Genomic DNA, 16,723 nt, shown 5'->3' with positions numbered 1-16,723 from the left:
AAAAAAAAATCGATATTCCGGATAATCGAGCCCGACCTGTACTGTCCATCTAGTGTGTTATTTATTCTTATTAAATACACTCATTCTTTTAACGAACTAGTGATATCTATTTAATCATGTTTTGACAGTTAGTGAATTCTTTATTCTTTAAAAAAAAATCATTCGTTTGTCGAATAATTCCAAAATAATTATTAATTTCCTTTTTGAAAAACAAATATTCTTCATCAAGTTATTAGTATGTAATTGTGAATTGACTTCTATATATTGATTATGTGTTTATTGAACATGTATATAGTTTTATCACAGTTTTATCAAAGACAAATTATCGTATAAACACTCAATAATACACACAATAATACAACGTTTCTGAAGGGATGTGCGTGGATAACGAGTGAACCTCTTAGTCCTGCGTTTTAGTTGAAAAATCCCTGTTTTTATTCTTTTTTTATCGTTACTTTGGCGTGCTACTAATCAATAAGAATATTGCAAAACTGTAGTGAAAGAAGTGCTTAAGTTTGAAGGCCGAAAAACATTGGAACGTTATCAAACTTTTTTATCCAAACAACCTTCGCAAGCTACCATTTGTGTACCTACCCGGTTCATCCGCCGTCAAGCGATATGTACACTCGATCGGGGAATGGTAAACAACAGTCACTCACTCAGTCTGTGAAGACAATGGAAAGAACGAAGTCAACATCATCTCTGTCGTCGACTGGAGGAGATGGACGAGTTGAGTCTTTGGATGATCTATTTTCGCGGCTACAATCTAGGTTTGATGAAACCGATAAAAACATCGAACAAAGTACCAGCAAGCTGAAGGACGAAATATCTACGCTACGTGCCGACATTCAGGATTTCAAAATGAAATGTACTTCCGAAGTATAGCAGCTATCGGATTCTGTCAGTGAAATTCGTTCCGATGTTGCTTTGGACCGTGAACGAATCATGTATGATGAAAGGTCCAACGATCTCCTTCTTTCTGGAGTTCCGTATGTTGCAGGTGAAAATTTGAGTCGCATTGTGAGCATGATTGCTGCTGCATTGGGTTATACCGAAGATAATGTGCCTCTCACTATCCAACTAACATTTAGTACAAATGTAAACATTCTCTAAGCCCTCTTCATACGGCTTCATGCTGAGTAAAGGCGCTGTACATACGAACAAAAACTTCTATGCGATCCTTTTACCAACAAATCTGGCGAATCTACTCAGCTATTTTTAAGCTGTGTTGGCAAGCTCTTATTCATACCGATCATTGCACTAACTCGACAGTTATATGACATGTAGCTGTGTTACATCTTTGGAAGGCGCTTTCTCAATTATTTCGCTACTGTTGAATAATTTTTATACAGCTTTGCTGTATTATCGATTAAATATTATTTCCAAGCTGTTTCACAGCTTCCAGAAAAATCTTAAGTATCTGAATTCAATGTTCCCAACGCTACACATAGTATCTGCCACCGCTTGGAATCGAACTCACGATCTCTGCATCCACAATTCTTGACGTTGTTCTTGCTGCCACCACAGTATGTATCGAAGGCAAGGAAAACACACCGTTTTGTTCTACATCGAAAACAGTCCATATAATATTCTATAATGACGGTAAAAGATGTTATAGCCACGCTTACACCACTTCATCAGGATGTAAAAGGGTATGAAACGTCAAACGCAGTGTTTACATCCAACATGCTGTGTAGATTTGTGCTCCCGTTTGCGGAATCTTCTTCGATAAAGTGAAACTGCTGCTGAAAAGAGTGCGCGATGGCTTTCGGTGATTATCCGGCGGAGTACAACCCGAAGATCCCGTCCGTTACTACGGCAAGCCGGATACGCCCTTGAGCCAGGGGAAATTGATCGAACTGGGTGCTTGGTTTGGCCACCGTGACAAGAACCCAAGGCTGCCGCAGAAGCCGTGAGCCGTGCCTTTTGGAGATGGCAACACAAGTACTGGAAACCCAAGCGGATGGGAATTGTCCCGTTCTTCCAGGTCATCGTCGGCGGAATGGTGTTCTTCTATGCCATCAACTGCGGCAAACGGAAGCACCACAGGAACTACAAGTACCATTAAACGAAGGCACCCTGGAAGCAGGGCAGTGAGAAGCGGAACCTATCCACAGTTTATTAGGAAAGCGCGGTCCGTGGAGAATAATTTTGGCAAGATCCGGAGGGTCCCTTGTGGAAGATAAAAATCAGGCACAGATTGGCAGACGGATGCTGGCATACGCGAAAAATAAAATGTGAAAATCTAGCGGAAGTTTTTATTTTAAATGATGGTCACTGCTCCTGAATTGATTCTTCGAAAATTACAGCTGTATATTCGCTGTATAACTAGCGATAAAGCGCTTCTTAATTATATATTGAGCAGCATAACTAATCATATTGTATAGAAGCAGCCAGATTACCGATGGGGACTTTTATTTCAAAACATTGGGTTGCTACTTTTTACGGTGTTACAGCTTAGTGAAAGCAGCAAAAGCGATAACTGACGAAGTTTATTCAGCTAATATTTAAAGCTGAAAATCGTTTGCAATACAGCTGTATTAACGCTATTAGTTCTATTTTTGACAGCTTTCAATTTTTGCAGCGTTCGCTGCTTCAATTCAACTGTTATACAGCACTAAGCAAATAATCTTGTCTTATAGCGCTAAAATTGTTAGTTGGGTACTGCTAAACGTCTTGCTCGGATCCCTATCAAACCTGGATCAACACCACCTATCGCGCTGCAGTTTGCGTTTAAGTTTGTACGAGACGAGTTTTACATTCGTTACTTGAAAGCTCGTAACCTGTCGTTGCAGCATATTGGTTTCAACGTTAATAGCAGAGTGTATTTGAACGAAAATCTAACGGAGTTAGGTCGGAAAATCAAAACCCAAGCGATCAATCTAAAAAAGTCTGGCAAGTTACACTCTGTTTACACAAAAGACGGCGCTGTGTTTGTGAAATCCGATGCGAAAGCTGAACCTCAAATGATCGACTCCCTGGATCAACTTGGGCCGTTATAAATTCCTTTTCCTTTATAATTATTCTTTTAATCCTACCTAAAGTTTCCATGAATCTTTTCCCGTTGCATCCATGAATTCTTCCGTCCTGAAAGTAAATAAATAGAACCCTACCGTTCAAGTTTTTTCTACTCCTTTCACTGTACTCCTTTGAAACCTCTCCTGATTATGCTCCATGTATTCTTCCCTCCTAAAAGTCATGCTGCTGTTGCTTCAAAAACTGTTGCTGCTGCTGTTGTTGCTGATCTGTTGCTGTTGTTGCTGATAATACATCTTCTGGCCAATGACTGTTCTGGCGATTTATTTCTGCTGCATCCTGTTTATTCAACTAAAACCATTGATAATAATAAGTAATCATGATAGTAATTGTAGTTTAATTCCTCGCTCAATGTTTTACAATTTTGCTGATTCTCCTTTGGGAAGGGTGTTGTTTTCTCGCTTCAATCCTGGTTTCATGATTGTTTTAGATGTTGGATGATAGAGTAGCTGCTCCTGCAAATTCAAGTGTTTCCTCTAATATTCCTCGAATTGTTATGAATTGTGCTTTACTGACAGATAAGTTGAACATTTGTCATTTGAATGTTCAAAGCTTATGTGCACGTCACTTAAGTAAATTTAATGAACTGAAAAATACTGTGTTAGATAGTAAACTTGATATAATTTGTATCTCTGAGACTTGGCTCAATAATACTACACTTTTTTATATTAAACTTTGGGAGGGATTATTAGAGTATGTTTAAAACTACAAATGAACTTTAACCACAGAGAACAGACGTTTATCTTGAACCGTCAGCGTGTGTAAAGCCACAGAGAACAGACATGGAGGCTCGAACGAAATTCCATCAAAATCATGTGTAAAGGTTAGAGTCAATCATCAGCGCCGCCAACGCAGGCAGCGCGACATACAAACTCGTTTTGACCACACGATGGCACTGGCGAACGTCAACATACATTGGCACACAAAGCAACGCTAGCGACAAGTGGCAATTTCTGATTGTGACACTAGCGCCAAAGTGTAAAAAGCGGCAAAATTGAAGCTCCTATATTCTGATGACAGCGCCGCGTAACAGGAGCATAACGACATACTTTGAAATGACCAGTACAAAGCTTTACACACGCTGACGGTTCAAGATAAACGTCTGTTCTCTGTGGTAAAGCTTTGTACTGGTCATTTCAAAGTATGTCGTTATGCTCCTGTTACGCGGCGCTGTCATCAGAATATAGGAGCTTCAATTTTGCCGCTTTTTACACTTTGGCGCTAGTGTCACAATCAGAAATTGCCACTTGTCGCTAGCGTTGCTTTGTGTGCCAATGTATGTTGACGTTCGCCAGTGCCATCGTGTGGTCAAAACGAGTTTGTATGTCGCGCTGCCTGCGTTGGCGGCGCTGATGATTGACTCTAACCTTTACACATGATTTTGATGGAATTTCGTTCGAGCCTCCATGTCTGTTCTCTGTGCTTTAACACTTCACTTTTTGCAAAAAAAAAATAAAATACTAAAATCACTAAGGTGAGCAAATACCTTTATTAGAAATACACTTATTAGAGTTTAAAGGTACAGTCACCCCACAGTTATGGATCTACTAAGGGTCATTTGTCAGAACAAAATATGATTAAAAAACATTATGACGCTTTACAGAACAAAGTTACCTCCCTGGCACTGCAGAATATAGTTGTTTTTCAGAATACATCCCAAAACCCACAGTAATTTACCAAAAAGTGTCGATTTCGATAGAAACTTCAAACGATGTCCACCCCACAGATGTGGATCAGCGGGAGAGGAGGATCCGTATTATGGATCAAATCGACTCATATTATGGATCAAAACACTATAACAGCAAATTATCTGCGGGGTAAACGAATGGTGTGCTAGTGAAAGCATACGTTTGGGCGTTTGTTTCGGAATCGTCTTATCCTTGATTCATAACTGTGGTATGGTTTTCAATGCCCCACAGTTATGAATCAACGCTTCTGGGAATACGGTTGACATTTTATTTCCTACGAACGGAAAAAATATGCTTAAGCATATTATAATTGATTACGATGCTGTATAGATATATGGTTCACGTAGATAAAATGCGTTCTGCGTAATTGCAGCTCTATTTGATGAGATATTTGCATTTTAATCCAACTTTGATCCATATCTGTGTGCTATCCATCACTGTGGGGTGACTGTATTTGCTCACCTTAGTGATTTTAGTATTTATTTTTTTTTTTTTTTTTTGCAAAATGTGAAGTGTTAAAGTTCATTTGTAGTTTCAATAATACTATTTCTGACGAAGTAATTGCAATTGATGGTTATAATTTGATTAGAAATGATCGTGTTTATAGTCAAGGAGGAGGTGTTTGTGTATACTTCAGAAATTATTTGAAGTGTAAAATGCTATCTAGATCTGAATTCACAACATTGATTGATAACTTTAACCGTGTTGAATATATTTTTCTAGAAGTTTCTTATGGCAATGAAAAGTTTTTATTAGGTACTGTTTATAATCCACCAAGAAATGATTGCTCCGAAATCATTTATGAAAGGCTTCAGGAATCATTTGTGAATTACTCTCAAACGTTAATTCTTGGCGATTTCAATATTGATATAAGAACAAACAGCACCTTGGCGGCTAAATTGAATAGTGTTGTGGATATCTTTGGTCTAAATTGTGTTAGTGTTGAACCAACTCATTACTATTCTGCAGGTTATTCTCTTATTGATCTTATGTTTACTAGTAGTCCAGATTTTGTACTTAAGTTCAACCAAGTTTCATCACCAGGTTTTTCCAGACATGACATAATTTTTGGGTCATTGAATATCTCGCGTAATGAGAGTGATATGGTTACCCGTACCTACAGAGATTTCAATAGAATTGATTATTCGATACTTGAAACAGCAGTAGAATCAATTGATTGGTCACTTTTGTATAGCATGACCGATCCAAATATAGCTTTAGATTTTTTGAACCTATGCCTCTTAAAATTGCTCGATCACTGTGTTCCGGTTAGCGTTTCTAAACCAAAAACTAACCCATGGTTAAATAATAGTATTTTGATTGCTATAATTGAAAGAGATATCGCATATCAATCGTGGAAAAGCCATAAATCGACGGAGACATTGAATCAGTACAAGAGATTGCGAAACAAAGTTACAAATTTAATAAACATTGCGAAGAAAAACTACACGTGTGAGACAATAAATAATACCAGTTCTAGCAAAACTCTATGGAAAAAATTGAAAACTATTGGGGTTTCGAATTCCGCTCTAGGTAATAATCAGTTCAATAATTCTGCTGATGAAATCAATGCCTCTTTTGGAGCAAATTTCACAAATAGTGAATCATCGCTTCCTGTACCTCCTCTCAATGCAAATGGTTTTACGTTTTCTAATGTCACAGCAGATCAGATTTGGCTTACAATGCATTCAATAAAATCAGATGCAGTTGGACTGGACGAAATACCATTACGCTTTTTAAAAATAGTATTCCCAATGATGGCGCCCATTTTTTGTTATGTATTCAATTTGTGTATTGATTCCGAAAAATTTCCGAACTCATGGAAAATTGTAAAAGTTATACCGATTAGAAAAAAGCCACACAATTCAGATTTGTCTAATTTACGCCCTATAAGCATTTTGTCTGCTCTTTCAAAAGTTTTTGAAAAGCTTTTGAAACAACAAATTTTATACCGTTTTGTCTCAAATTCCGAACAGACTCATATTCCGAACACTCCGTTTTTGTATGGCGATTCGGTTGAAATGTTTCGCTGAAATATGTCATCAAATAACCAGGAAATGACAGTCGATTGCAATTGAGTTTTAACGTCTTTAAATGTATTTTATACCTCGGGAGTATTGATGATTCTTTAGTTCAAGACCAGTAGAACTAGCTTGAATAAATTTATTTGCGAAATTATTCATTTGAATACGCTTTATTCGTGCTGTTCGGAATTTGAATCAAGGTGTTCGGAATACGAGACAGAATGAACGCAGTGTTCGGCATTTGAATCAAAATGTTGTTCCATACTTTTACGTTAACACAATACTGAACAAGTTCAAATAAACATTTTTATCAGCACGCTACACAGCTAACAGTTAGGCTTTCCGAAGAAATTAAAACTTTTACAAATATCAGTTAATTTATGCCTGCCAGATACATTTGAAGTCACTGCTGGCCTTAAGTGTTCGGAATATGAGTCAAAACGGTACTTCATTCAAAATAATGGCTTGCTAAGTGATTTTCAATCCGGATTCAGATCAGGTCATAATACTACTACTGCTTTTCTAAAAATCCATGATGACATCCATAAGGAGATTGATAAAAAAGGAATTGCTCTTCTGTTATTGATAGATTTCTCAAAAGCATTTGATCGGGTATCCCACAACAAACTATTGCGTAAACTTTCTAATAACTTTAGTTTTTCGAGAAGTGCCATCAATTTAATTCAATCTTACTTAACAAACCGGACGCAATGTGTGTCAATAGATGGAATTTTGTCCCAGTCCATAAATATAGTTAGTGGAGTTCCACAAGGGTCAGTTCTGGGGCCCTTGCTGTTTTCACTATACATAAATGATTTGCCATCAGTAATTCAGCATTGTCAGATACACATGTTTGCTGATGATGTACAGCTATACATTTGCTCTTCAAGCTTGCATATAAATGAATTAGTTCAAATGATAAATGCTGATCTTCAACGAATTTTGGATTGGTCCAATAATAATTTGCTTCCCATAAATGTTGGAAAAACAAAAGCAATCTGTATTACTCGCAAGCGACTAAGTGATCCAAAGCCTTTCATTTTTCTTGGTGGAGACTTAATTGATTATGTCGATAGGGTAGTTAACTTAGGATTTGTCTTAACAAGTGATCTTGAATGGGATAGTCAGGTTAATCACACTTGTAGTAAAGTTTATGGTAGCTTACGTCAATTAAAATTGTCTTCAAGCATGCTAAGTAGGGATATTAAGCTGAAACTCTTTAAATCTCTTGTCTTGCCTCATTTCATTTATGGAGCGGAATTTTTACTAAACGCTTCTGCAAGATCCATCGATCGTTTACGGGTTGCTCTTAATAGCTATGTCAGGTACGTCTTCAATCTTTCACGTTTTTCTAGTGTTAGACACTTACAAAACCAGCTGCTTGGATGCTCACTAAAAGACTTCTTGAAAATGCGTACAGTTCTAACAGTTTTCAAAATAATAAATTTTTCGTCTCCCAATTACCTGTATGAGAAATTGCAGCTATTTCGTAGTTCCAGAGCCAGAAAATTGATTATTCCACGTTACAATACATCGCATTATGGAAACACTTTGTTTGTGAGGGGAATAGCTATTTGGAACATGCTACCAACACAGATTAAACAAAATTCTACATTGCTTGGATTTCGGCGAGATTGCATTGCCTTCTATAATAGGGAGATTCAGCAAAATTAAATAGATTATGATTTTTTTTAGTAAATAAGATTGTTTGAATTAATCGATCAAAACCGGTTGTGGTAATTTAAAAGGAATTTGCCTTACTCTACAACGATCTATAAGAAATAAATAAATAAATAAATAATAACACTTATAGTTTTGTTTCAAAACTCGACCCTTGTATCCCCCTCACCCTTTAAAAGTTTGACTAAAACTACCGTCGTGCGGGGTGACATTGGGTCGTAAGGGTGTCTTTGGTCTTTGATTTTTACAGTAAACTAAAACCAGAATAATGAAAACAATGTGGCAGGCTTCAAGAATACGTTATGAATAGGCACTGGATAGTCATGGATTAGTTTTCTGACTCCCGTTCTAACCATGAGAACCCACACGGTGCTAGTACTTTAATAAGAGACTAATATTTTTTTATAACCTGAAGTTTAATATAAAAAAATAAGACAAATTTGAACATTTTCAATTCGATTTTTTATTACCACCTCCAACACACTGAGCTCTTACGGTGAATTTCACCGTAATCTCAACAGCTGAACAGTTCGGTGAAATAAAACACCGTAATTCCGTCGAAATTTTACGGATTCCGGTGATTTTTCACGGAATACTGTAAAAATTTACCGTACTCCGTTAATTTATTTCACCGAACTGTTCAGCTGTTGAGATTTTACAGGAATCCGTAAAATAATTTAAGTGTGAAGACTAGTTAAAAATTACGTTATTCGGTGATCACAATGGAAAACAAAATATTTTGCAATGTCTGACCTTTTTTAATTGTTTAGTATTACGATTTTATGTTACACTTTTATCGGTTATCTTTGTATTCCTTATTAATCATATAGGTTGACATTTGTCAGATATACTCGCATTTTTAGTTTCCGACATGTTGTCACGTTTTATTTTTTCGACGTTTTGTCACCCAACCCTCCTAGAATACTTAACCGATTTGTATGATTTTTTTTCAGGGTAGCTCCTTATCACTTAGCTGTGTGTAGCCCACATTTTAGTTTTTTGATAAATTGACGTAAAACAAAATCGCCACCAAAGACATTTTATATGGAGAATGTCGGTCAGTAAGGCTGATTGTTTCATGAGTTTAGGAACCAATGTCCCTGCTTCTCCTTTCTACCATCTTTGTCTCCATCTCATGCGTCCTTCTTGCGAGGAGGTGACAAATGTCGCATAACGTAAATGCAGCTGTACAGTGGATAACCCCCTTGACGAAGTTTTTCGATCATCGAGTCATTCGCTTATAATAAAGCAGGTTTTGAATTTTCATGTGCAATGGAGGATGCCTTTCGTAAACATAGAATAGTTTTCTTTGAATTAAACCTTTTGAATTTGTATTGAATTTCTTAAATGGAATATATACAGAAATTTGAATTAGGCCTTGCATTTTTGGAGTTTTGGCAAGGAGTTGTAAATATGTGAATATGTTTTAATGAATTGAATTTAGTGGAAAATGTATGAATTTTACTAGTATTTTAAGTACTTTTTCCCATTTTTATTTACGTTTCATTGAATTTCCATACATTTTTCCATATCTCAATACACTTTCAGTTTTTAGGATAATGAAAAGATTGGCCGATCTCAAAAGTAATCGTTTCGTCGTCAATTTATTAGAAGAAAAGTGCAATTGCAGTGAAAAGACACAAATGGCGCATAGCCTAGAAAGTGAAGATATCGCGGATAATTTAGTCGATTTTAATAGTGAAGCTATTCCGGTGATGAATATAAATAAAATGAGTCAGCAGCAAGTTCGTAGACTCACAATCTCTCCCACACTTCGGGACAGATTAAACGAGGTATATGAGAAGGAAGCCCGTCTTGGCTGTCTTGGTAGTGTTATTCGAAAAACACGCCAAGCCGTTCCCATAGGGGGCGTTAACCATAAGGGAGGACGTTTCAAGTAATACTATTTCGTATGGTATGCCCTCTTTAACATCTAATCCAATATTTCTCGCGGTTCCCTTACGGTACCTATCCATCTACACAGAAAAAAATATTTAATTTTCAATGTAATGTAAACTGAAGTCTACTGTAAAAATAAATCAAATTGGTGTGTTTTTACAGCATCATGTGAATTTAAATGAATATACATATAATTTTCAACTAAAAATGGTTGAATATTACATGATCGTGTAAATTTAAAGTGAATTTGATTGAAAAATAATGGATTGGTCGTTGAAATTTAGGTTTATTTTGATGCTCCAAATATGTGCATGAAAATAAACTTAAATTTACAACATATTTTTAGCTGTGTAGTATTCATTGCTTTCTTCTCCATGCTCCCTCTTACTCCGAGCAAAGTAGACCGATATGCCGGTACATAAATTATATATAATTATCACGGTCGATACCTGTGTATGTAAAATAGATTGAATGGCGTACGATACTCAAACTGCTGCACATCATATTTGGAATCCACGGAGGCCTTCTGGGTGTACTGAAAGCTTTTCTTTATTGTTTCTGAAGAATCTTTAGATTCGTTATCCGCATTCCAGAGTATTTTAGAGTCTAGAATATAAAGAAGCTTTAAACACGATGACTGATGTAATAAGTTCATTAGTGCCTCAAGGCTTTTTATTAGTAGATACAGCATCATACTCATCTGACACCAGGGATTTTCTTTCCATAAATCTAAACACATTCAATTCGTTCAAAATTGCAATACGCAATAATTTACGTATTTATTCTAACTTTCTGATTTTGTTTTATTTTTACAACGTCTCGCTTTTTATCGCTTTGCAATAATGTCTCGTTCATAGTTTACAATAGTTGAAGATCTTTTAACTTTAATATGTGATTAGTACTCATTCTTATTTGTAAGCGATTTCTTTTGCCTCTTTGTTATAAGTGGTCCACAATTGAACCATATTGTGTTCACAATTCAACGTTATACTAACGTGGAATTTTCTATCATTTTCAATATTTGATCAGCGCTATTTTTATCTTTAGTTCACATTTACAAAGGCTTTTTTCATTCACTACATGCACAAAACAACTAAGCGCTTTCAGTAATCCCAATATTTATATGTTCATGGGACGATATCACTTCTTCGTTACACTACGTGACAAATTGCCTACGTTTGGGCTTTTCACAATTCATTTGAAATTCGTTGGACGATTTGTATGAAGTCCGTTTTTTTCCATTTTTGTTATGAGAATTTGTTTTTCAATTTTGTGCCACCAATTAATAACGTCAAAGTAAACTTAAAGATGTACTCGAAAGCCGCACAAAAAATAATGCAATTTAAATTATTTTGTAAACATTTGAAAACAATTTCCAATCACAGTTTTATTTATGTTTGTATTATAATAAGAGCTTGGTGAACTTCTCATTACATTTTTGCTACGATTACTCTATACATGTAGGGCTGACTTGCGGCAGTAGCGGGATTAACCCGTAACCGCCCAGCAAATTAAACAAAAAGTGCAAATTTCGGTCATTTCTGCTATTCTTGAATGACAGATTGCCTTCGTTTTAGCTCGAATAGAATCGACTGGATGTGTAGTTTTTCGTCTTTGGGTTCGGTTATTTATGAGACCTCTTTCGAACCGGCCCAGGTATGGTCAATTTTATTTTTTTTCTAATACCCTTGCACTTAGTTATAGTTGGCAATAATCCCTCAGGGCCCCTGATCAGGGCCCAGATAGCCGTAGCGGTAAACGCGCAGCTATTCAGCAAGACCAAGCTGAGGGTCGTGGGTTCGAATCCCACCGGTCGAGGATCTTTTTCGGGTTGGAAATTTTCTCGACTTCCCAGGGCATAGAGTATCTTCGTACCTGCCACACGATATACACATGCAAAAATGGTCATTGGCATAGTAAGCTCTCAGTTAATAACTGTGGAAGTGCTCATAAGAACACTAAGCTGAGAAGCAGGCTCTGTCCCAGTGGGGACGTAACGCCAGAAGAAGAAGAATCCCTCAGATAGTTTTCCTCATACAAAAAAAAGCCTGCTTCACAACTTAGTCACTGGACCTGTCATCTTGATGGCCAATATCTTTCAAATGATTCTCTATGGCCATGTCTGACTTAACTTTTTGAAAATGATGAAATTCAACACCCGAATTTGCCACTTTAGAAGAAAAAAAAATTGACTTTTTGATCTCTTTTTTTTTGTGAACGGGTTTGCTACGTTTAATAAAATGACCCATGTTATTGTTTGAAATCGTTTTCAATTTTATGTTTATGCATACATATTTGCATACTTCCATTCATTCCGTTCGATCGCAGTTTTGTTATAATATAAAGTGTTTTTTTATAATATAAAAATAATATGTAAATAGAGTGTTGCAATTCAATTGCAGGACACTTTTGTTTTAGAATTTTAAGATTAAAGATGATGTTTGATGTAGATATTCAAGTTTAGTTTTTTTTTTCTTTCTAGTCAATGTTAATCAGTTCATGTTCAAGCCTAAAAGACTAAAGTCTAATTGCTACACGTAGCTTTTACGATATAGTTGATTATCACGAAGTGCCAATGATCGTATTTTTATACATATTTCGATTTTTTTTCAAACCTGCGTTCTGTTTGTTGTCATCGATATACAGGTGGGCTTTGATGTTGAAAACAAATGCGCGTCAAACTAAAATCGAAAGTCCCTAGAAATAATTTCAGTGAGCTGAAACGAATTGATTTCATTATTAAATTTAGCGATGCTATAATTGTCAACAATACAACTTTAATCAAGTGTTATAGTGATGCTTTAGTGCAATGAAGTAAATGTAATGGTTTCAAATGAATTTCGCACACATCGAATTAGAAAAATCAATGATTTCTGTATCAAGCTATAAACACAAAAACACTTTTCCATAAGACTTTTCAACGCAGTCTCTGGGGTGCATTTAGTTGTAGGTATTTGAAGCAACACAAACTTAAACACTAAGCTAGGCAACAATACATATGGGACGGTAATTGGTACCGTGTACATTAGGTTCAAAATTAAAAAAAATGAAAATCCAATTATCCCATAACTTTCTTACCAATCCTTTTGATAAAAATAGTGTTCTCTGAAATTTTTCAGTTTCTCTGGTAATGATTTAAGGTGAAGATGCAACGAAGCCAAACCTTGAATTTTCAAGAGCACAAATCTAGAGAACTAGACAACCGTTGGCGTTGAAAATTCAATCGATTGGTCATTACCAGCAAGTGATCAATCGATTAAATTTTCAGCGGAATGGCGGTTTGATTCTCTAGATTAATGCTCTTGAAAATTCAAGGTTTGGCTTCGATGCACATTCACCTTAAGGTGGCTCAAAGACAATGAAGATTTATATGGAAATTACTATGGACAAATTTTGACAAATATTCCTAACACATTAGTATTGTATTAAAACTTATGGTTCTTCTTCTTGGCGTTAACGTCCCCACTGGGACAGAGCCGGATACTCAGCTTAGTGTTCTTATGTGCACTTCCACAGTTATTTAACTAAGAGCTTTCTTTGCCTTAGTTGCCCTTTTCGCATTCGTATTAAGAATAAGATTAATTTAAGATTAATTAAAAGATATTCCACCAAATTGTTTGCTATTATTAAGCTATCAGATATGAGATTATAGCCCTGCAAACTTCTGCCAAAATCCTAAACAAATCAGCTTAAAAAGAATTTATTTATTCAGTAACTTCCTTTATTAAGGTTTGAATAATGAATTTCACTATGGAGTGATAAGTTTACACTTACATTACAGTACTAACACGTATATAATATTTTTTCAAAAAATTCCATATTAATTTCTAGTATAAGCTTACATTGTCTTTGGGCCACTTTTAAATCAGTACCGAAAAAGTTGAAAAATTTTACCAGAACACTATTTTTATCATACGGATGGTAAGAAAAGTATGGGAGATTGGTTTTTTCAAAATTTTATGATTTCGAACCACCCTGTACATGGAAAGCCGCGAGAATTGAGATCTACCCGTAACATTTAAAGTGGGTAGAAGCGAATTGGTGTAAGTGACATACACCTAGTTCTGAGAAAATAGACTTGTATGATTGTATGAGAGTCAAAAAATGAAGCCAATATTTAATGACTTATGTTATTTTTCTGTTGGATGACAAAATTACGTGAAAATACCCTTGAAGAGCTTGAAAACAGTAAAAATTTTCAGTAAACTTAACTCAAAACCGACCACTACGTCACTTACACCCCTATACGGTTGGACCTCTCATTTGGAATTTTAGCTGATTGGTTCCAACAATAAGGCAAACAATCACAATGCATTCACGTCCACCTTCACCAAGATAGAATTGATAAAGATGCATCGTTTTAACACAAATTACTCAAATCAAATGAAGGTGTCTAGGTTCAATTCTCGGTCGCGAAAATGGCAACTTTGGCAAAGAATGCTTTCAGTTAATAATTGAGGAAGTTCTCATTGAACACTTAGCTGAGAAGCAGGCTCTGTTCCAATGGGAACGTAATTCCAAGGAAAAGAAGAAGTTCGAATCCCTCAAATAAGCTTCTAATCCCTACATGAAAACCATCAAAGAACGGGGGATGAGAAGAGGGAGATACAGATATGTGCCTTAGTGCCATCATTTAAAGATTTACGAAGCAAACAGCCATGAACCTTTTTATTAGGGATCCTCCATACGAGAGATCAGTGGAAGAAAAGTTCAATGATTTGTCAGGCTGTGAACCGTTTCACCAGTTCGTTTAACTATTAGTTAAAATGTAACATTTCGGTAGTTATTTTCCCCTCAAATGGTTAAATTGTACGTCGTGGTCGACCCATTCGAGCTTTGACAGTCGAGTAGTTATTCAGAACTAAGTTGACAGATGGTTAGTTATTCTCAAATTCACGGGAGCAGAAAATAACTTTCGAAATGTGAAGTTTAACCATGCTCCAAAGCGGGGTCATTTCTAACCGGAGGGGAAATAACTATCGAGCTGTCAAACTTTAACTAAAAGTTAAACAATCTAGTGAAACGGTTCACAGCCTCAACAGACCAGCAGTGACGATTTTGGTCAATATCACAAATAATATTGTAAAACAGACATGACTTTCTCCTCATTGCTGTATTTTGTTTAGTTATAGATGTGTGAGCTACATTTCAAAACTAGTTTGTTAGTAAATTGTCTTTATTTGAGACGTTTTAACTAATTTTAAGTTGTCCTCGTCTTGATTTCAAAACTAATATACAGCAAAAAATAAACAACAACTCAACATCGCATTAACAAAAATTTGAAATAGCAAATATTCTTTTTTTTTTTCAATGCAAAACCACTTTTACCGAAATATTTTTTTTTTTCGAAGAATCTCTATTTAATTGCTGTAAAAATCTCATGAAGAATTCCGTCAGATAATTTAGAGAATTCAGAAGTTCTTTAAAGCATAGCTCCAAAAAGCCCTCTACATACACAAAACATATAAATTCCAATTGTTAGTTTGATATATCATCCAATAGTACCAAAAATCTAGGAGTCTCACCGAAATTGTCTTCCATATCACCAAGCAAGTATTATTTCCATAAATTCTTCAAAAGGTTCACCAACAGTTTGTCCAACTTTGCCATTTAGGCTAAATAAAACTAAAATTTCTCTTCAGATTCCACCAACAAATTCTGCAGAAAGTCTCACGGAACCTCCTCAAGGACTTTTGAAAAATTCGCATCAAAAATATCGAGGATTTTAAGCAAAAAAAAAGCATTAAATAATCCAGGTGTTACTCTACGGATGTCTCCTAATATTCTACATATTGCCACCTGACATTTTCAAAAATTTCATCAGGTATTCTTTCAGGATCACAAACCATTCCACAAAAACAGTATTGGAAGAACTTCTTGAGAAATTTGATAGATAAGTTCAGCTTAAATTGAAATCGGAAAGAAATGTCTGAAAATTCAAGACTTCAGCGTAAAATTTCAGAAACTTTTCGATAAAATTCCCTACGATATACCTGACGGAAAGAATTATGTGATTTTTGTAAGATTTACTACAAAAAATCTTGTTTTATTTCTTAGTCTTTTGTAATGGTTAATTATCGACGGTGAAAAGTAATTTTTACTAAAGGTATTTGTATATATCATCTTATGATATGATTTGTATGAAGCCTGCATTTTCATGGTGAACAGATTGACGTAGAAACCATTTTTTTTCCTACTTGCAGAAATTCCAAACAAACGCGTTTTGGAGGGACTATTTTTTTATCATAGTGGTAGAAACTGTAGAAAATTAACGCGATAATATTGACCTTTTTTTAAGTACATCTTAGAGGAAATTTTTGCATTACTTTGGAAATTTGCTGAGGAGTTCCTGATGGAATTTCAAACATCGGGATTTACGTATAAGATTTCTTGCAA

General features: G+C 35.6%; 1 protein-coding gene and 1 pseudogene across 2 annotated transcripts in view; one reads left to right on the top strand and one right to left on the bottom strand.

Annotated features, from left to right (window-relative positions):
• Positions 1 to 1,694: 1,694 nt before the first annotated feature.
• Positions 1,695 to 2,220, top strand: LOC5564819 (annotated as a pseudogene).
• Positions 2,221 to 12,546: 10,326 nt separating this feature from the next.
• Positions 12,547 to 16,723, bottom strand: part of LOC5564855 (RB1-inducible coiled-coil protein 1) — an 85,189-nt gene continuing 81,012 nt past the window's right edge. Inside the window, exon 16 of one of the 2 annotated variants that reach the window (XM_021845257.1) lies at positions 12,547 to 13,044. In XM_021845257.1, coding sequence (XP_021700949.1) covers positions 13,037 to 13,044 — 8 coding nt within the window. In that variant the 3' untranslated portion in view covers positions 12,547 to 13,036. The remainder of the gene's footprint in view (positions 13,045 to 16,723) is intronic. The other variant, XM_021845260.1, reaches the window with a different exon arrangement.

Source organism: Aedes aegypti, chromosome 2, assembly GCF_002204515.2.
Source record: "Aedes aegypti strain LVP_AGWG chromosome 2, AaegL5.0 Primary Assembly, whole genome shotgun sequence".
Taxonomy (NCBI): domain Eukaryota; kingdom Metazoa; phylum Arthropoda; class Insecta; order Diptera; family Culicidae; genus Aedes; species Aedes aegypti.
Note: the sequence above shows the minus strand (reverse complement) of the source record. Positions and strands in the feature narration are given on the sequence as shown.